We start from the raw sequence: 22,661 nt of genomic DNA on the forward strand, positions 1-22,661 counted from the left end.
TCAGAGCAGGGAGGTGTTACCAACAGAGCACCACATGGGCAGGTCCTGGGCCGCATCCTGTTTCTAATATATGTCAACGACCAAACAGGAAATTGGGTCCTTCAACCAACGTGTGAAGATAATGACAATATTAAGACAGAGAGGGACTCTAAGACTCTGTAAACGAATCTGGACACATTGTAAAACTGACCCAAAAATATGACGGCCAGAATTTTATCAAACTAATGGAAATTTATGAGGATAGAAATAGGACTGAGAAAATGTGAGGCACCATAGAGGGTAGACAGATTCTCTCTTCTGAAGAGAAGGTTATTATTATTAACATCTTTATTGACAAAATTAATTACAATTTTGCCTAATCTGAGGATTTTGATAGTCTTATTAAAGTGAGGATAATGCTGGTATTCACTGTCACGCAGGACAGAGGGTCATACATAAGACAATAGGTCTAAACTGTAGGCTGAAGCACATATATATCATGGTTACAATCAATGTTTTAATGTATGGATATGTGAAAAGAGAAGAAAGATCTGGGAGCAGACACATTCCCAAATCTAATGCCAGAAGCACTCACTAACAGCCTGATGATCAAAGCGTGTGTGTCATATTGGCCAGCGTACCTATTGACGAACTTGGAGAAAGGGGTCTCACGGGTCCTATACACAACCTACGTAAGACCTACATTGGACTATGCAGCCTCCTGCATGGAAACCCTGGCCTGGGAAAGGGATAAGTCAAAAGACATGCCACAAGTCTTCTTCTTGAGCAGAAGGGTTTGAGCTACGACAAAGAATTGAAGGGAACCTAACCATATCACACCGGAGACCGGAGAGGCGAGATCAACGGGACATGACAACGGAATACAAAGTTTGTCAGGGAACTGGCAAAGAAGCATTGTTCAAGTGAGTCATAAGGGGAACAGGTCGTTGGATATAATTAAATTCTATATTTTAAGTGTAAATATGATAAGAAAAACCGTGAGGATACAGCCGAGGCAGTCAACCAAAAAGGGTCGGAAGGCGAGGAGTAGGAGCCCAGTCTGTCTCTTTAAGCACGTCTAGGTGAGTACATCTGGGTACTTACACACACACATATATAGCAGAACTATGTCAGCAGCAGCAGCAGCAGACGTGGTAGCAGCAGCAGCAGACGTGGTAGCAGCAGCAGCAGACGTGGTAGCAGCAGCAGCAGCAGCAGCAGACGCGGTAGCAGCAGCAGCAGACGTGGTAGCAGCAGACGTGGTAGCAGCAGAAGCAGACGTGGTAGCAGCAGCAGCAGCAGCAGACGCGGTAGCAGCAGCAGCAGACGTGGTAGCAGCAGCAGCAGCAGCAGACGTGGTAGCAGCAGCAGCAGACGCGGTAGCAGCAGCAGCAGACGTGGTAGCAGCAGCAGCAGACGTGGTAGCAGCAGCAGCAGACGTGGTAGCAGCAGCAGCAGCAGACGCGGTAGCAGCAGCAGCAGCAGCAACAGACGTGGTAGCAGCAGCAGCAGACGTGGTAGCAGCAGCAGCAGACGCGGTAGCAGCAGCAGCAGACGTGGTAGCAGCAGCAGCAGCAGACGCGGTAGCAGCAGCAGCAGACGTGGTAGCAGCAGCAGCAGCAGACGTGGTAGCAGCAGCAGCAGCAGCAGACGCGGTAGCAGCAGCAGCAGACGTGGTAGCAGCAGCAGCAGACGTGGTAGCAGCAGCAGCAGACGCGGTAGCAGCAGCAGCAGACGTGGTAGCAGCAGCAGCAGACGTGGTAGCAGACGCGGTAGCAGCAGCAGCAGACGTGGTAGCAGCAGCAGCAGCAGACGCGGTAGCAGCAGCAGCAGACGTCGTAGCAGCAGCAGCAGCAGCAGACGCGGTAGCAGCAGCAGCAGACGCGGTAGCGGTAGCAGCAGCAGCAGACGTGGTAGCAGCAGCAGCAGCAGCAGCAGACGTGGTAGCAGCAGCAGCAGACGCGGTAGCAGCAGCAGCAGCAGACGTGGTAGCAGCAGCAGCAGACGTGGTAGCAGCAGCAGCAGACGTGGTAGCAGCAGCAGCAGACGTGGTAGCAGCAGCTGCAGCAGACGCGGTAACAGCAATAACAGCAGACTCATCAGCGCGACACCTGTCCTCCAGTAACCCCGGCAGCAGATCATGGAGAAGGTGGAGCAGGCTGAAAATTGTCTTGAACCTCACTTGCCCGGGAGCAGTGAAGCAGTTCTTCCTTGCTTCCACCCCGGGGGCAGTGAAGCAGTTCTTCCTTGCTTCCACCCCGGGGGCAGTGAAGCAGTTCTTCCTTGCTTCCCGAAATCTTACAAGTAAATCAGGGACAGAACCCATGTTCAGCCACCGACGGAGATCGCCTCATTGCGGTCCATCTGTCACCATCAGACGTACACACGCACCCAGGGAAAGAAGAAGGAAGCGGAGGAGGAAGAAGAGAAGGAGAAGGAGGAGGTGGGAGAGGTTAGGGTAGGAAGCAGGTGGAGGACCACCTCGCCCAGCGAACAATCCTCCGCGCGGCCTCACGTAACACATGCAATTATGTAATGAGGCTACCGAGTAATCCCATACTGTTTATGAATTGATTGACAGTATCACACTTCCCCAGGAGCGAGTCACTGCTCTGGTCCTGTCACTGCTTTGGTCCTGTCACTGCTCTGGTCCTGTCACTGCTCTGGTCCTGTCACTGCTCTGGCCCTGTCACTGCTCTGGTCCTGTCACTGGTCTGGCCCTGTCACTGGTCAGGCCCCCTCACTACTTTAACATTTCACTGCTATATCCTGCATCGTCCAGAATCCCTTTACTGGACTGAGAGATTTCATACACCCAGTCTTGTTTAGCTTTGTGTTGGTTCCGAGAATCAATGTCTTAGCGGCCCGGTCTCTAACCAGACCTCTTGGATGGTGATCTGATCAACCAGGCTGTTAGAAGCGACTGCTTCTGACTGATATACTATTCTTGGTGATGGCTGTGGTTTACAAAAACCCAAAGCTTCTATGGCTAAACATATGACTTGTATGATCTAGAGTGGCAGCCACTTAGACTGGTCGGTACAACGCCGGTCCTGCTTCTTGCAAGGTCGGAGTTCGATGCTCGCTGGTCCAAGTGGCTGAGCACTGTTCCTTCACTCATTTTCAACGGCTATATATTCATAGTGGATAATTACTTTCCACTCATAATCACCTCGCTATATGAAGATTGGTAAGATCTGGAATGTTCAAGATTGGAAATGTTCTAGACTGGAAGACCGTCTTGGACTGGAAGATCATTGTTAGACCGTATTGGACGTGAAGGTCCTCGTGGTTGTTGTTTAAGAATCGCTACCTGGAACAAAGTTCCAAGTAGCACGGGCTATGGTGAGCCCGTAGTGGTCCTCGTGGACTGGAAGACCATCTTGGACTGGAAGACGCCGGTGAAGCAAGGGCGCGGCAGGCAGGCAGGCAGGCTGGCAGGCAGTCAGGCAACAAGGTCCATCGCCAGCCTCGGTTGACTGGAGGGAATCAGGGAACTCGCATTGCTCATGATAGGACCCGATGTCTGCACCGCCCCCCTCACACAACCGCAGATTCCACCGGTCCACGCTGCACCCACCTCGCCATCACCCTTATCAACACACAAGGCCTCGCACTTTCATGCCCCAAAGCCCCAAATTAATACTAGTGACCCATGCTGACCCACGTTGCCAGGCCTCCATAAGCATCCAGCATCCTCCTCCCCCCATCTCAATTCCTTTCTCCTTCCTATAAGGGGGTCAAAGACCCTAAATGCCCTACAGACGACGTCGATTCTCTATGAAAATACCAGAAATTTTATAATGAAAATAACGTTATTTTGGAGAATCAGATATACATGTTAAAAACATTATGAACTATTTGATTTATCATTCATCAACGAAATTCTTGTGCAAATTTTCCTTGTCAGGTTAAATCTATAGTGTATGGGATACTGCGTCGTGCTCGGAGAGGCTGCAAGCTCAGGTGTATGTGGAGTCTCACACATCAGCGGCTCCAGGTATTAGATTATAAAGCCTAACAACACAATAGAGGCTCCAGGTACTAGAATATGAAGCCTAACAACACAATAGAGGCTCCAGGTACTAGAATATGAAGCCTAACAACATAACAGAGGCTCCAGGTACTAGAATATGAAGCCTAACAACACAACAGAGGCTCCAGGTACTAGAATATGAAGCCTAACAACACAACAGAGGCTCCAGGTACTAGAATATGAAGCCTAACAACACAACAGAGGCTCCAGGTACTAGAATATGAAGCCTAACAACACAACAGAGGCTCCAGGTACTAGAATATGAAGCCTAACAACACAACAGAGGCTCCAGGTACTAGAGTATAAAGCCTAACACAACAGAGGCTCCGGGTACTAGAATATGAAGCCTAACAACACAATAGAGGCTCCAGGTACTAGAATATGAAGCCTAACAACACAATAGAGGCTCCAGGTACTAGAATATGAAGCCTAACAACACAACAGAGGCTCCAGGTACTAGAGTATACAGCCTAACACAACAGAGGCTCCGGGTACTAGAATATGAAGCCTAACAACACAACAGAGGTTCCAGGTACTAGAATATGAAGCCTAACAACACAACAGAGGCTCCAGGTACTAGAATATGAAGCCTAACAACACAACAGAGGCTCCAGGTACTAGAGTATAAAGCCTAACACAACAGAGGCTCCGGGTACTAGAATATGAAGCCTAACAACACAATAGAGGCTCCAGGTACTAGAATATGAAGCCTAACAACACAATAGAGGCTCCAGGTACTAGAATATGAAGCCTAACAACACAACAGAGGCTCCAGGTACTAGAGTATACAGCCTAACACAACAGAGGCTCCGGGTACTAGAATATGAAGCCTAACAACACAATAGAGGCTCCAGGTACTAGAATATGAAGCCTAACAACACAACAGAGGCTCCAGGTACTAGAATATGAAGCCTAACAACACAACAGAGGCTCCAGGTACTAGAGTATACAGCCTAACACAACAGAGGCTCCGGGTACTAGAATATGAAGCCTAACAACACAATAGAGGCTCCAGGTACTAGAATATGAAGCCTAACAACACAACAGAGGCTCCAGGTACTAGAGTATAAAGCCTAACACAACAGAGGCTCCGGGTACTAGAATATGAAGCCTAACAACACAATAGAGGCTCCAGGTACTAGAATATGAAGCCTAACAACACAATAGAGGCTCCAGGTACTAGAATATGAAGCCTAACAACACAACAGAGGCTCCAGGTACTAGAGTATACAGCCTAACACAACAGAGGCTCCGGGTACTAGAATATGAAGCCTAACAACACAACAGAGGCTCCAGGTACTAGAATATGAAGCCTAACAACACAACAGAGGCTCCAGGTACTAGAGTATAAAGCCTAACACAACAGAGGCTCCGGGTACTAGAATATGAAGCCTAACAACACAATAGAGGCTCCAGGTACTAGAATATGAAGCCTAACAACACAACAGAGGCTCCGGGTACTAGAATATGAAGCCTAACAACACAACAGAGGCTCCAAAATACTTTCAATTGTGTGATTTGGTTGTGTTTTATACTAGTTTTCGTTTTGATATTTTTTACCGTAGTGCTGAAGGCCAGGCCAAAAACATTACCTTTGTTAAACATCATGTCTTTTTCTGTGGCCCATTAAAAAGACTATTTACTTCAGTTTGGAGGTTTGTTGTGCTTTCTGTGTTGTCTACTCTCATGAAAATCCTAGTGCCATCTACAAAGGATGATACCTGTAGTTCATGTCATTGTCTATGCCTGATAAGAGGATGCGAAAAAGCACTGGAGCAAGCACAGTACCTTGGACTAAGCTTCTCAAGGTGGATAATCCGGATCATACTTTCTTGACTATTATACTCTGGGTTCTAATAGGAAATTGTGGATCCATTTTCTTACTTTGCCAATAATTCCTTTCGAAGGTATTTTATGCGCAATAACACTAAGGTCACATTTGTCAACACCTGTTTTTGACATTTTGATAGGCCGAGTCAAAATGGTGGAGTGTTTTGTGTGAGGCAAGAGCGCCCTGCTCTGTTATTCAGGGTTATGAAGACATTGTGATTTCATGGGCCAGATTCACGAAACAGTTACGCAAGCACTTACGAGCCTGTACATCTTTTCTCAATCTTTGGCGGCTTTGTTTACAATTATTACACAGTTAATGAGCTCCGAAACACCAGGAGGCTGTTTATAACAACAACAACAGTTGATTGGTAAGTTTTCATGCTTGTAAACTGTTTAATAAATGTAACCAAAGCCGTCAAAGATTGAGGAAAGATGTACACGTTCGTAAGTGCTTGCGTAACTACTTCGTGAATCTGGCCCCATGTCTTTTGTGATTTTACTTCTTACCACGGAGCCGGCCGGCCGAGCGGACAGCACGCTGGACACGTGATCCTGTGGTCCCGGGTTCGATCCCGGGCGCCGGCGAGAAACGATGGGCACCCTATGCCCCTGTTACCTAGCAGTAAATAGGTACCTGGGAGTTAGTCAGCTGTCACGGGCTGCTTCCTGGGGGGGGGGGGTGGAGGCCTGGTCGAGGATCGGGCCGCGGTGACACTAAAGCCCCGAAATCAACTCAAGATAACCACTCATCTCAAAATTGTTATGATGTGTGGTGTTAGTGCTATCGGACTAATTTTTTGGCATTTTCTTTACTACCTCCTTTGTGGATGGCGCGATTTCTAATGTCATATGTCGGTGATAACAACAGCTTCTAGGCTCGGTCTCCAAACTATGGTTAGGGCCGGTGATATTTTTTTTGGGGGGGAATCCTTGATGAGTATAAAATTCCATAATCTTGAGGTTATCTTGAGTTGATTTCGGGGCTTTAGTGTCCCCGCGGCCCGGTCCTTGACCAGGCCTCCACCCCCAGGAAGCAGCCCGTGACAGCTGACTAACACCCAGGTACCTATTTACTGTTAGGTAACAGGGGCATTCAGGGTGAAAGAAACTTTGCCCATTTGTTTCTGCCTCGTGCGGGAATCGAACCCGCGCCACAGAATTACGAGTCCTGCGCGCTATCCACCAGGCTACGAGGCCCCATAAACCACAACCTGACGTGGAGTGCCTGGTCGTGCTGGTGTCTATGGCTACAACCAAGTCCAGTGAGGTTAGGGAAGGTGACATCTGATATATGGTTCGATGTTGGTGTCACATTCATGAAGAATTCATTTGTATCATTAATCTTCAATGTGTTGAGGACCTCACTGAAAACGTCATAAAAGTATTTGTGTGTACGTCTGATACCATACTACTTGTGAAGGAGGAAATGTATATGTTTATCTCTCAGAATGTTTGGTAACATGTTTATTTGTGATGTGTGTCTATGTATGTACTAACACGTAGTACTGAACGGGGTGAGAATAGCTTGAGCTACCTCATCCCTTTGTGTGTATTTTACCTCAATAAACTTATTTCAATTTCAATTTCACTGAAAACAGAATCGTACTGTAGCCTCAGTATTTCACTCATTTTGTTGCTGTCATCTGTGAAGGGCCCATGAATGTGAAGGGAAGGAGAGGCTACGGGATCCAGTAAGTTCAGTAGAATTTCGATTTCAACTCTTTTTTTTACCCTGTCGTAGCTCAGTCGATTAAGGCAGTGTTTGGGATGCTCCCAAACGCAGGTTCGAATCCTCGTCACGGCCCTTGTGGATTTGTTCATTTGATGCATCACGTTAGTGTGATCTCCGTGTGTAATGTGTAAGGGCCCATCGCCCTAACGCAAGGGCTTAATGCTAGATGAAGTTCTTTTTCTAGATTTTGCGTAGGAGATAAACTATTTTGAGCTCTTCTGTACTGCACAGATGACCTTTTGTTCTTTGTATCTCTTCTAGATTTGTTATAATTTTTTTAGCCTAAGGTCGATTGTTTCTACTTTTCTACATAGATTTCATTGTCGTTCTTGACATAGAATGGCGTGTCCCGGCATTCGTTTTCTTCATCCGTGGAAGGGATGTCATCCATCCTCGTTCCAATTTGCATCATGTTTAGTGGCATGTGACCTGAGCATATTGCTGGTGGTGGTGTTGTTATAGATTCAGCTACTCTGAACAAGTTCCAAGTAGCACGGGCTATGGTGAGCCCGTAATTGGAGGTGCTCCTGCACCTATTTTATAGAGGCACCTATTTAGGTTTGCATTATCAAGCAGTTCTTAGCAGGCTACTTCTGTGAAGTCTTCATTTGTTCCTCGTTAATCAGTTTATAATTAAATTTGAATTAGCTGAATTCTCCTCCTCCGTATTTGTAATCATTGTCCCTAACGAGGGGCCAGATTCACGAAGCAGTTACGCAAGTACTTACGAACCTGTCCATCTTTTCTCAATCTTTGGCGGTTTTGTTTACAATTATCAAACAGTTAATGAGCTCCGAAGCACCTGGAGGCTGTTTATAACAATAACAACAGTTAATTGGGAAGTTTTCATGCTTGTAAACTGTTTAATATATGTAATCAAAATCGTCAAAGATTGAGAAAGGATGTACACGTTCATAAGTACTTGCGCAAATGTTTCGTGAATCTGGCCCCAGTTCATCACTGTGACAATAAGATTTGGCATGTTTTATTTTCTACTTGATTGTACTATATGCATGTTTAAGGCAAGTCTGTCGCACATCCGTAAGAGGATGAATGTTCATTTACACTGCTTCCTGGGGTTCTCAGATATAAGTATATCTGACACATTTTTTCCCGATTTTAGAAGCTTTAAGTTGAAGCCATTAAGCAAGATAGTGTTATACGTAGGTCTGTCAGCTTCACTAAGCAGTATTCTATTTCCTTAAGTTGGTCCTCAAACTGTTGAGGATTTGCATTTACATAGAAGAGAATAACCACATTTAGCATTTCTAGTTTGAATAAAGAAGGAAATTGAATAGTTTAATTATCAGTATTTCCACCATATGGCGTTAAGTCGACGTTTGATGACTTTAACTCCAACATAGAAATTTTATATGATAATAAATCTAGAAAAAAAAGTCCACAACAATTTTCTTAATTTTTCGCGAGATAAACTTTCACCCGTTTTAAGACATCAGACACCTGTCTCGATCTGATATATCCATCACTGTTGTTATAGATTCAGTAACTCGGAACTTAAAAGGTTCCAAGTAGCACGGTCTATGGTGAGCCCGTAGCAGACTATATCCATCATTATAGCTTGGTTGATGTGTCCCTCTTTCCTGCGGACGACGAGGTGTTGTCATCTGCGGTAAACAAGGGCACAAGCCTTAGCGGGAGTGCAGTGTATGAACGACCTGAGGTGGCCGGAGGGCCCCCGGTAATGACGTCAAGGAATGCAACATTGCAGAAGCCCACCGCTGCTGCAAGATTCAATAGAGATAATGTTCGTGTGACAACGATGGCGGCGATGGCAGGTGCCTCCCCCTCCCCCCCCCCACCATCCTCCTCCTCCCCCCCCCCTAGTCCTCCGGCCGCCGCTCCCGCCACTCCTCCATGCGCACGCGCGCCCGCACCAACGCATCCACCCAGTCGACAAAATATGCTGCTATTTAACTTCTTATGCACCCAAATGTAAATATAACCATCAATATACTATATATATACGCGTGGACACGTGTTCCTTGCTAGGTAGACGTTCATGAACTCTCTCTCTCTCTCTCTCTCTCTCTCTCTCTCTCTCTCTCTCTCTCTCTCTCTCTCTCTCTCTCTATCGCACACACACAAATACACACACACACACACACACACAAACACACACACACACACACACACACACACACACACACACACACACACACACACACACACACACACACACACACACACACACACACACACACACACACACACACACACACACACACACACACACACACACACACACACACACACACACACAAATACACACACACACACACACACACACACACACAAATACACACACACACACACACACACACACACACACACACACACACACACACACACACACACACACACACACACAAATACACACACACACACACACACACACACACACACAAATACACACACACACAAATACACACACACACACACACACACACACACACAAATACACACACACACACACACACACACACACACACACACACACACACACACACACACACACACACACACACACACACACACAAATACACACACACACACACACACACACACACACACACACACACAAATACACACACACACACACACACACACACACACACACACACACACACACACACACACACACACACACACACACACACAAACACACACACACACACGCGCGTATTCCAGAGGGATAAGATACATCATCAGCAGAAATAACAAAAAAGGACAAAAGCCTTGGATTCAAAATCTATTACGATTAAAAAAGCAAAAAATGACTCCTAAGATACCAATAATTGTTGAAAAAAAAAGGTTCCCATTACCATCTGAAACATGATTACTCTCAGATATACATATACCAGACAAAAATCCCCTCTCCCCCCCCCCTCTCCAAAACCCCCCCAAAAAATCGAAGCATCTAAAGTTCAATATCCCCCAATTTCTTGAGTCATTTTAAATCATGACATTTTGACCCGGGAGAGAGAGAGGGGGGGGGGGGTAGGGAAGGAGGGAGCGAAACGCTTTGGTTATATCATGGTCAATCCGGGCAGCCAATTCCAGCCTGTGCATCATGTGTCGTTGAGTGAGGGTGATTGCAGCCCGATGGGAAGAACAACACGGGCTTAACGCCTTGAGGGACGCCACCGTCAATGCGATCTGTTCAGTTCATCTTGACTATGGCAGCGCCGCCGGGCTGGTGAAGCTGGGCTCAGTGGCCGGTAACTCGGGCTCTCTGGGTGGACTATAAATTGAGTGCTCTAAAGAGAGCTTAGAGAGTTCCCTTTTGAAGGGTGCGCGAGGTCTTTTGGGGGGGTTTGGGGCTCTCTGAAGCCTGTGGCTTCAGAGAGCCTTACAAGGCTTAACTTGTAACGATTTGATCCACCAGGCTGTTGCTTGGAGCGGCCTGAAGGCCCTCATATCCAATACAGCCTGGTTGTCTATCCGGTACTTTTTTGCAGGATTAGGTCTAATTGTATCTTGAACACGTCTATTTTCCTTCAACAATATTTCCTCATGTTTGTTGGAAGGATATTGAATAGCCTCTGACGCTCATACATCATTTATTGTGCGTATTGGCACCTCAACTCTTCACTGGAACTCTTCAAGTTCAAGTATGTTTATTGAGACAAGAAAAAATACATCTCAAAGGGATAGAGTAGCTTAGGCTATGTACTGGAACTCTTCTGCATCTCCTACCTCAGCTTTTGCACCAGTCGGGTTCTGGTGCGAAAGAACTTTACTGTGCAACTTTGGGAGCTGGCCCTCCAGTATCTTCCATGTATATATTATTTGATACCTGTCTCGTTTGGTTTCAATAGAGTACATTTTGAGAGCTTTGAGACGGTCCCAATAGTTTAGGTGTTTTATTGTGTATATAAGAGCCGTATATGTTCTCTATATTCCCCTCTATTTCAGCAATTACTCCTGCTCTGACAGGAAGAGCGAGTACCGAGCAGTACTCAAGACAGGGGGGGGGAGTACAATGATCTGAAATGTCGGGAGAATCCTTGGATTAGAAGGTTCTTCAAATCCAAGGATTCTTCATGGGCTACATTAATCAAACAATGTGACCCTATGGTCATTACATTACATTACTCTCATGCATGGAGGGAGTTGTGTAGAACCCTGGTTTGTCTCTCGCAGAGGCTAAAGGATCCAAGTAAGTTAGGTACAACTTCTGGTTTCAACTGTTTTGACCATGTCGTAGCTCAGTCGATTAAGGCAGCGTCTGGGATGATCTCGGACGCAGGTTCGACTCCTCGTCACGACCCTTGTGCATTTGTTCCTATGATCATATTTATCAAACACTTATAAAGTCTGTGTATATAACATCCACCATTTTTACTTTAAATGCTTCCGTGATTTTGCCATAGTGGTTAAGTAATTGGGAAAGGCAAAATCCTCCCGCTTTAAATCCACGCTGACCTGTGCTGTGAAGTTCACTGTTCACTGTTCACTGTTCCCCTTAAACTGGAGATTTGGCTCAATCTCTCTTACAATTTATTTATGTCTGGAGCAATATCTGTTGATTTAAGTGTTTCTGGTATTCACGCTTTGTCTTCACACTACACTGAGTGTTCACGCCTCAGAGTCTTTGCATTTCTTTATAAATAAGATGTTCCGGGATTCAAGGCCTGAGGGCTGAGTGCATAATGTTATAAATTGATCTTTCAGAATCTGCTGCGGTCTTGTTAATATTAGATATAGTGTCAGAGCTGAGGACAATATATCTGATATTAACTTGTCCGGATCTTGTACTTTCGTGTTGTGTATTGGGGATGCTTAACATGGCCTCACTCTGGTCTTTTAAGATTTGGCTAATTTTCATTGTCATCCAAAATGTTAAATGTATCCCGCCAAACACACCGAAACTACGACGTTGGTACAACTTTCGAACAAGTTTTAACACCTTTTAACCAGTTATAACAACCAATATATCAAGTTGTAACAACGTTCTAATAAGTCATAAAAACGTTAAGTCAAGATGTAACAACTTTATTACAAGTTGTAACAAGCGGAAAATAGAGACAGTTTCGGTTTGTGTTTCCAGAGATATGGAATATCTCAATATGGATGGAAGTCAATATGGCTTCTTCAGTAAGTAAACTGCTAATAATAGTGAAGATTTGTTATTTCGATTATGCACATCTGAAAAGCAATTTTTCTTATCTCTTGTGTGGTATTCTGACGCAGATTCTTGAGTCTGGCGTGCTCGCCTCAGCTGGTGGTCAACGTGTACCCCAAGACCTCCGTCTCATTTTTCTGTGTAAACACTAAAAGTTTACTTCAGTTGTACACCGTTGAGATAATAGTGCTTGCTCGAGCATTTTGCTTGTCACTTTCCTTCTTCTGTAGAGTCTTCAACGTAGCCGCAAGCAACATCTTCATTTTTTGTTTGTTTGTCTCTGGATGTTTGCTGCTTGAGCGCTGAGTGGGGCCAGTCAATAGTATTATTGGGCCTGCGGGCCGCTCCAAGCAACAGCCTGGTGGACCAAACTCTCACAAGTCAAGCCTGGCCTCGGGCCGGGCTTGGGTAGTAGAAGAACTCCCAGAACCCCATCAACCAGGTATTGTGCAAAGTGGCTTTTTTAACTAATCCATTCCTCTGGTTATCTCCTTCAAGAGCCATACAACTATTATGATGTACAAACAGAAATCACAGTAACGTGATGCCTCAAATGAACAAACTATGGATCCTTTTGACCATGTCGTAGCTCAGTCGATTAAGGCAGCGTCTGGGATGCTCTCGGACGCAGGTTCGACTCCTCGTCACGGCCCTTGTGGATTTGTTCATCTATTAAGATGTGTCTGGGCCTTAATAACTATGTGATCAGAACTATCAGTATCCTCACTCCTAATGTCCCTGGTAATTTGTTCATTGTTCTTGAAGAGGAAGTCTTGCCCCTTTTCGTTCCAACTAGACTATTGGCTGAGATCTGTCGCAAGACTATTGGGGCGATGTCTTACCTGTATGTAGTATTTCTAGTTTGGCTTCTTGGTGAAGTATTATTAGATGCTATTTTTCCATATTAAATGCTGTAGGACCGAGTCTTTAACGGAGATAATATCTATTACAGCATTTTCTAGATTTCAAGTCAATTTTTCACATGTTATTTATTGTGTTAAAATTTTCGAGCACTTTATAAATTTATTATATACCAAAAGAAAGTCCTGATTGAAGGGGGTTCTGGGAGTTCTTCTACTCACCAAGCAAGCCCGGCCCGAGGCCAGGCTTGACTTGTGAGAGTTTGGTCCACTAGGCTGTTGCTTGGAGCGGCCCGCAGGCCCACATACCCACCACAGCCCGGTTGGTCCGGCACTCCTTGGAGAAAACTATCTAGTTTTCTCTTGAAGATGTCCACGGTTGTTCCGGCAATATTTCTTATACTCGCTGGGAGGGTGTTGAACAACCGCGGACCTCTGATGTTTATACAAGTCAAGCAAATGCAAAACTTTGCAGGAAAAACAAAAAATATCTCAAGTGCTCAGAAAACTGTCGGTTCCTTTAGCCCGATAAGTGACACAAGTTATATATGAGGGACGATAAAAAAAAAAGTTTAATTTTCCTCCAAACTGCCCAAGTGGTGTTGGGAGGTGAAGCAGTAACGGTCTGCTGCTTGCCCCCCCACACACTCACACACACACACACACACACAACACACAATACACACACACACACACACACACACACACACACACACACACACACACACTTCAGCACGGGTGGGACACGAACAAGGGGACACAGGTGGAAACTTAGTACCCAGATGAGCCACAGAGACGTTAGAAAGAATTTTTTCAGTGTCAGAGTAGTTAATAAATGGAATGCACTAGGAAGTGATGTGGTGGAGGCTGACTCCATACACAGTTTCAAATGTAGGTATGATAGAGCCCAGTAGGCTCAGGAATCTGTACACCAGTTGATTGACAGTTGAGAGGCGGGACCAAAGAGCCAAAGCTCAACCCCCGCAAGCACAATTAGGTGAGTACAATTAGGTGAGTACACACACACACACACACACACACACACACACACACACACACACACACACACACACACACACACAACACACAACACACACACAACACACACACACCCACCCTGTATGTTCTCCGTTCTCGCACTTGCCTATAGTCAATATCTTGCTTATGAATAAGTATATGCATATGTGACATACTAATTTATTATGAATATTTGAGTTTACCTTGAAAAGCTGAATAGAAAACACCGACCTAACCTAACCTTCTTAGTATGTTACGATATTACAATTAGTACTGAACCTATACCTATATTGATATTACAGATTTATAAAAATAATAAAACAAAACTAAAATATTTAAACAAATTGTAAAGTAACTCAGGATATTGTCAAATTTTGTATAAAATCTCTATTGTTTAATAAAACTGAGAGAAAAAGTTAGTGCCTTGAAAAAAAAAAATATGGCTTCGAATGTGTCACATATATACTTATTTATAAGCGAAATAAAGACTATAAGCAATAAGTCATATATGTGCTGTCTTGTGCGAGAGCAGGTTGCTTCTCCCACCGCCACCATCTACCTATTTCCATTCAAATCTCAAAAAACAACAGCAATTCCTGGGTCTACAACATTTGCCATGTGATTTCTAATTGTAAATGTTCCTGTTTTGAGCTCCTCTTAACCCCGAGGTTACCTACCTTGAGGTGCTTCCGGAGCTCACAGATCTTTATCTTCTGGTGAGAAGCAGACATTGATCTTCTTCGTGAGGTGCACACACACACACACACACACACTCACACACACACACACACACACACACACACACACACACACACACACACACACACACACACACACTCACACTCACACTCACAGCACACACACACATTTTAGTGTGATTTAAGTCATATATTTCCAACCAGGAATAGACGAACGGATAGGGACAAGGCTCTTTCCCCCCCCGTGCTCCTTCGATCCCACAGGGCCCGTCTCAAGACTCAGGAGGATGGAACACTCTTTGGGGTGTCGTCTATCCTCTAACCAGAAGCTATTGGGCTTCACAGGCCAGAGGTGAAGCTGTTCTCAACTGTTCTCCGAGCGCTCCGAGCCCGTACACTCCTCCTTACCTCTTAATGGTAGTATTCTATTCATGAAAACTAAGTTCTCTGAATGGCTAGCTAACGAAGCATTCAGAGCAGCGAAGCCACTCTGAGTGTTTACCAATCTAGATGTCCCAACGTTAGCTAGAGGTCTGAGTTTTCAATAAGTTAAACACAGATTGGCTTATAGGTTAAGATTGCTTAGTGGTTGGCCAATCTTTGTTCTGATTGGCCGGCAAGTCAGAGTTTGTAAGTGGCCAGCATGATAAGTTCTTGGTATGGCCCGTGCATTAAGTGGCCGGGCCCTTCAAAGTGACCGGGCCCCCAGAGTAAACAGGCCCACCGCGGAAAAAGAGTGTAAAGCTTCTCGCTTCGCCTACCGTGTCAGTTGCGAGAATTTTCAGGAGTGCAAAACAAAAGCTAACATTGCATGGTTGCATGGTCACAGCACTGTATTGCTGCTGTGTGGCTGCATAGTTGTTGTGTTGCATGGTTGCTGTGTGGCTGCATGGTTGCTGTGTTGCATGGTTGCTGTGTGGCTGCATGGTTGCTGTGTTGCATGGTTGCAGCTATGCAAGGTTGCATCCTGGTTATCGGTACTGTGGGATACTTATCTTGAGGTTATCTTGAGATGATTTCGGGGCTTTTTAGTGTCCCAGCGGCCCGGTCCTCGACCAGGCCTGCACCCCCAGGAAGCAGCCCGTGACAGCTGACTAACACCCAAGTACCTATTTTACTGCTAGGTAACAGGAGCATAGGGTGAAAGAAACTCTGCCCATTGTTTTTTCGCCGGCGCCCGGGATCGACCCCAGGACCACAGGATCACAAGTCCAGCGTGCTGTCCGCTCGGCCGACCGGCTCCTCTGGTACCAACTTTTGTATATTGAAATATACCCGGCAACCTCACTTAACCAGACAAGCAATTAGTCATTGGATTAATTAATCAATTCAAATAATGAAATAGTGAAATACAGTCAGATAATACACGTGTCAATCGGGTCAATAAATCAGTCAACCAGTTAATGAGTGAATGAAGCAGTTGAACAATCAACACGTTAGTCAATCAACCAGCGTATCTTTCAGGTTATAGAAAGGACCATCAACTGGAAAATAAACCCCAAAAATCAGTCCTGGACTTGTGATCCTGTGGTCCTGGGTTCGATCCCAGGCGCCGGCGAGAAACAATTGGCAGAGTTTCTTTCACCCTATGCCCCTGTTACCTAGCAGTAAAATAGGTACCTGGGTGTTAGTCAGCTGTCACGGGCTGCTTCCTGGGGGTGGAGGCCTGGTCGAGGACCGGGCCGCGGGGACACTAAAGCCCCGAAATCATCCCAAGATAACCTCAAGATAACCTGACTGCCACTTCCCCCATTAGGCCTAAACAACCGCGCCTGCTGCCAGTTCTTTTACAACTTTTACAACTTATCAATTTACGAGTAAATCAATCGAGGAGTAAATTTACACACAGCCCAAAATCCACGCTATTGTAAACGGATTAATCTATCCCAGGTTTAAGAAGTAATCCCACCTTAAATCCCCACCACCATCTTTAATATATTATCACGAGATCTATACAGAAGAGGAAATTAACATTTGACATCTAATAAGATTGACGAAAGATCCAGACGACCCGTCACAAGCGTTTTGGCTCGAACTCAAGGAAGTTAAAAAGAGAATTCTTCGTCCCAGACGAAGAATTCTGACTCCGACTCCCTCAAAGCGAGGGAGTCGGAGACGCCTCAAGGCACATTAGCAACTTGTCTTCGTAAGGTGTCCCAGCGTCAAGAAACTCTCGTATTAAAGTGCCCCCTTAACCTAACCTACCAGAAGACCTCTTCCCGCCCAAAAAAAAAACAGAAAACGGAACAGTACGTCAATTTCGCCAGCCACTTCCATTATCTTGAGTGGACAAGAGAGGTGTCGCCAGACAGGTGTCGCTAGACAGGTGTCGCTAGACAGGTGTCGCTAGACAGGTGTCGCTAGACAGGTGTCACTAGACAGGTGTCACCAAACAGGTGTCACCAAACAGGTGTCACCAGGTGTAACGGCCAGCAATGCGGAATTCGTCAAGAAGTTTGGTCGAGGGAAGAGTGAGAAAGGAGGCGAGGGAGAGGGCGAGCCACAATGGGCCCTATGAGAGGGCGCACCAAGGGCGAGAGTGGGGGCCCCTGCTGGACCACCAGGGGCCCTGCAGCACGAGGCCATCACAGCCGAGCATCATAGGGGCAGAACTGAGGCTGGTTAATGGCCTCCAGTGAAATAAGTTTTTTTTTGCAACGGAGAACCCAAACGACACGAGACTAGCGGCTTCTGTGTGGTGGGGGGAGTAGGCTGGGAGGGGGGGGGGGTGGGAGGGGGGGAGGGAAGGTGGGAGAGAGGGAGGGGGAGGGAGAGAGGGAGGGAGGGGAGAGGGAGGGGGGGAGAGGGAGGGGGGGAGAGGGAGAGAGAGAGGGAGAGAGAGGGAGGGAGGAGAAGAAGATAGGGAGGGAGGAGAGGTAAATAAGGAGGGAAGAGAGAGAGAGAGAGAGAGAGAGAGAGAGAGAGAGAGAGAGAGAGAGAGAGAGAGAGAGAGAGAGAGAGAGAGAGAGAGAGAGAGAGAGAGAGAGAGAGAGAGAGAGAGTGAGAGAGAGGGAGAGAGTGTGTAGAGATAGAGGGAGAAGATAGAGCTTACACACATCTTCATCCAGTATCCCTTTCTTCCCTCCCCCCCCCCTTCTCTGACATTCCACCCTCCATCCTTCTCTACCGTCTCATCTAATCTGTCACCTCTCTCTCTCTCTCTCTCTCTCTCTCTCTCTCTCTCTCTCTCTCTCTCTCTCTTTCGGGGGAGTGGGGGGGGGGATCGCTAAAGATACCGACATTTCTTAAAATATGGCACTGGGGCCGACCTATGACTGGACCATCACACTCATATATACCCCCCACGTGTCCTCTTGCAAACTACAGTATAATAGGCCAGCGTCTGACTTATACTCTGAACAGACAAACACAGCCATTCCATCATATCCGTATGTATAAATTAATATTCTATAGCTACGTACAGAACTGCTATCTTCAACACGCTATCCTCCTGGGCCATTCCCACGCTAAATGTGATTCAGAGAGCACCAGCATCAAAACAAGTGATTTAATGGCAGCGTTTAGCAATATATATTGGAATTACGATCTAGATTAGTATTGTTTTAAATTGGCCAGTTAAGCATGAATAACGGTGATTGGAAAGTTAGAGACGGACGCTTACAGTCCCAATGAAGCAAATACGTTTTCTTTAATGGCGCGGTAAACACACGAGACAGCTTCCTGCAGGAGGTAATTAAGACTACGACGCTTACAGCTTCCTAAATCAATTGGACTAATTTATTTCTTGAACCTGCGGTTTACATAATCAAACAGCCTCATTAAATCGAAGTGAGAGGGCGAAGTGGGAGAGGAGGGACGGGGGAGAGAGAGGGGACGTGAGATGGAGGAATGGTGGGAGGGAAGACGAGAGGAAGGGAGTGTGGGAAGGAAATGGCAGGATCACTCCGTTGAGAGGGAGAGGTCGGTGGTGCATAGAGCTGGCCTGGCTTGTGTTCCATCCACCAGCCTCACACGCCACACCACCAGCCTCATGCCACAACCTCACACCTCACACTGCCACTGCGGTCATCTTGCTATAAGACCAAGAAGACCGCCAACTTACTCACCACGGGAGACATCTCCCGTCACGCAGGGTGCAGTCCAACCTCCACAGATCTCCAATATCAGCTCTTGATACTGGTAATGGCTCAAAAGGGCCACCACTTACGGGCTATTCATGCCCGTGCCACCTCTTGGGTGGCTTAATCTTCATCAATCCACTTACTCACGAAGATCTCTCCCGACACAAACGAAGACTCGCTGAAAGAGACCAATGTCGTCTATGCCAACCTGGGTACTGGCAGCCCCAACGATCTCAATACACAGACATGACAATATCATCTCTCTCAAGGCTGATGACAATGCACAAACAGTAAAGCCCATCAAGGGTCTCAAGGCACAAAACCAGATAATCACCAGAAATATCCCGACAAACAACACTAAAAATATCAAAACACTAACACTAAAAAAACACAATAAAAAGCGAGAAACATTCTCTCTTACGGTATAATATATATCCACACACACACACAAGTAAAAACAACACAAGTGGGGCATCTCAGAGAAAACAAAAACACGTTTGCAACAAAGGAAATCAACGCAGCAAGTTGCATACACGAAATCAACCCGAGGAAGAAGAAGCACGTCTCTTCAAAGTCCCACATTCCGTCAAGGGGGACAATTTCCCATTACTCGTCTTCAGTGATAATTGTCCATAAGTAGGGTTTTTACTCTCCGGGAGTCATTAGTGCGCTCCTGGTGGGCCGAAGTTGGAGAGAGGGGGCGGGGGGAAGGGTAGAGTAGGGAGAGGGGATAGAGGGGGAGAGGCTAGAGTGGGGAAAGGGGTTGTGGGGACGCCTAGGGCACGCCAGTGGTCCTCCACAAACAGTCCAGCCCCCACAGGGAAGAGGAGACACAGGCTACCTAGCCTTTGAAAATGACTTGTGATGATATGTCGAGAATAGCAGTGACGGCCCGTCCTCGGCTCTTGGCGTGGACAAGAGCCCGTCCTCAGCTCTTGACTAGGACAAGAGCCCGTCCTCGGCTCTTGACTTGGACAAGAGCCCGTCCTCAGCTCTTGACTTAGACAAGAGCCCGTCCTCGGCTCTTGACTTGGACAAGAGCCCGTCCTCAGCTCTTGACCCGGACAAGAGCCCGTCCTCAGCTCTTGACTTAGACAAGAACCCGTCCTCGGCTCTTGACTTGGACAAGAGCCCGTCCTCGGCTCTTGACCCGGACAAGAGCCCGTCCTCAGCTCTTGACTTAGACAAGAGCCCGTCCTCAGCTCTTGACTTGGACAAGAGCCCGTCCTCGGCTCTTGACTTGGACAAGAGCCCGTCCTCGGCTCTTGACTTGGACAAGAGCCCGTCCTCGGCTCTTGACTTGGACAAGAGCCCGTCCTCGGCTCTTGACTTGGACAAGAGCCCGTCCTCGGCTCTTGACTTGGACAAGAGCCCGTCCTCGGCTCTTGACTTGGACAAAAGCCCGTCCTCGGCTCTTGACTTGGACAAGAGCCCGTCCTCAGCTCTTGACCCGGACAAGAGCCCGTCCTCAGCTCTTGACTTGGACAAGAGCCCGTCCTCGGCTCTTGACTTAGACAAGAGCCCGTCCTCGGCTCTTGACTTGGACAAGAGCCCGTCCTCAGCTCTTGACTTAGACAAGAGCCCGTCCTCAGCTCTTGACTTGGACAAGAGCCCGTCCTCAGCTCTTGACCCGGACAAGAGCCCGTCCTCAGCTCTTGACTTGGACAAGAGCCCGTCCTCGGCTCTTGACTTGGACTAGAGCCCGTCCTCAGCTCTTGACTTGGACAAGAGCCCGTCCTCGGCTCTTGACCCGGACAAGAGCCCGTCCTCGGCTCTTGACCCGGACAAGAGCCCGTCCTCAGCTCTTGACTTGGACAAGAGCCCGTCCTCAGCTCTTGACTTGGACAAGAGCCCGTCCTCGGCTCTTGACTTGGACAAGAGCCCGTCCTTAGCTCTTGACTTAGACAAGAGCCCGTCCTCAGCTCTTGACTTGGACAAGAGCCCGTCCTCGGCTCTTGACTTGGACAAGAGCCCGTCCTCAGCTCTTGACTTGGACAAGAGCCCGTCCTCGGCTCTTGACTTGGACAAGAGCCCGTCCTCGGCTCTTGACTTGGACAAGAGCCCGTCCTCGGCTCTTGACGTGGACAAGAGCCCGTCCTCAGCTCTTGACGTGGACAAGAGCCCGTCCTCAGCTCTTGACTTGGACAAGAGCCCGTCCTCGGCTCTTGACGTGGACAAGAGCCCGTCCTCGGCTCTTGACGTGGACAAGAGCCCGTCCTCGGCTCTTGACGTGGACAAGAGCCCGTCCTCAGCTCTTGACTTGGACAAGAGCCCGTCCTCAGCTCTTGACGTGGACAAGAGCCCGTCCTCGGCTCTTGACGTGGACAAGAGCCCGTCCTCGGCTCTTGACGTGGACAAGAGCCCGTCCTCGGCTCTTGACGTGGACAAGAGCCCGTCCTCAGCTCTTGACTTGGACAAGAGCCCGTCCTCGGCTCTTGACGTGGACAAGAGCCCGTCCTCAGCTCTTGACGTGGACAAGAGCCCGTCCTCGGCTCTTGACGTGGACAAGAGCCCGTCCTCAGCTCTTGACGTGGACAAGAGCCCGTCCTCGGCTCTTGAATAGGACAAGTACACCAACAACTCTCTCGCGCGCGTGTGTGTGTGTGCACGTACGAAAGCCCACACACACACACACACACACACACACACACGCGCGCGCGCGCGCACACATTGCAGGACCCTTAATACAGCTGCATTTTGTACCCAAACACCAGCGCGAATTCAGCGACGTAAAGTTCTGCTTGAAAATTTATTAAATGGCAGACATCAAACAAGAGAGTCGGGCCAACTGCACATTCCTTGACTGTCAGAGAGCACTCGACGCAGTCCCACACAAGAACCTACCTTACCTTGAGGTTACCTTGAGGTGCTTCCGGGGCTTAGTGTCCCCGCGGCCCGGTCGTCGACCAGGCCTCCTGGTTGCTGGACTGATCAACCAGGCTGTTAGACGCGGCTGCTCGCAGCCTGACGTATGAGTCACAGCCTGGTTGATCAGGTAATATATCGTAAAGATGACCCACAAAGTGAACTGGACCAGAAATGGTCTTAAAAAAAAAATAATTTCAAAGAAATGAAGATAGAAACAGGAGCGAAAATTCTTCTAGAGGAAAATAAGATGAAGAGGAAACAGGTTTTTGCAACGCAACGGAGGCTTTCGTCACTTCGTATATACACACAACCTATGTGAGACCAGCTACCGAGTATGCAGCTCCGACATGCAACCTCCACTTGAAGGAGAACAAACCAAAGCTGTAAAGGCACCGAAGATACCCATCAAG

General features: G+C 47.2%; 1 protein-coding gene across 1 annotated transcript; it reads left to right on the plus strand.

Moving 5' to 3' along the window:
• The first annotated feature begins 1,106 nt into the window (after window positions 1–1,106).
• Window positions 1,107–21,946, plus strand: LOC138371178 (neurofilament heavy polypeptide-like). Its single transcript, XM_069336014.1, has 6 exons — window positions 1,107–1,289; window positions 2,312–2,431; window positions 8,603–8,743; window positions 9,103–9,345; window positions 20,327–21,053; window positions 21,096–21,946. The coding sequence occupies exons 1-6, from the start codon at window positions 1,107–1,109 to the stop codon at window positions 21,944–21,946; spliced, it is 2,265 nt and encodes a 754-aa protein (XP_069192115.1).
• Window positions 21,947–22,661: the final 715 nt, after the last annotated feature.

Source organism: Procambarus clarkii, chromosome 35 (genome assembly GCF_040958095.1).
Source record: "Procambarus clarkii isolate CNS0578487 chromosome 35, FALCON_Pclarkii_2.0, whole genome shotgun sequence".
Classification (NCBI taxonomy): Eukaryota; Metazoa; Arthropoda; class Malacostraca; order Decapoda; family Cambaridae; genus Procambarus; species Procambarus clarkii.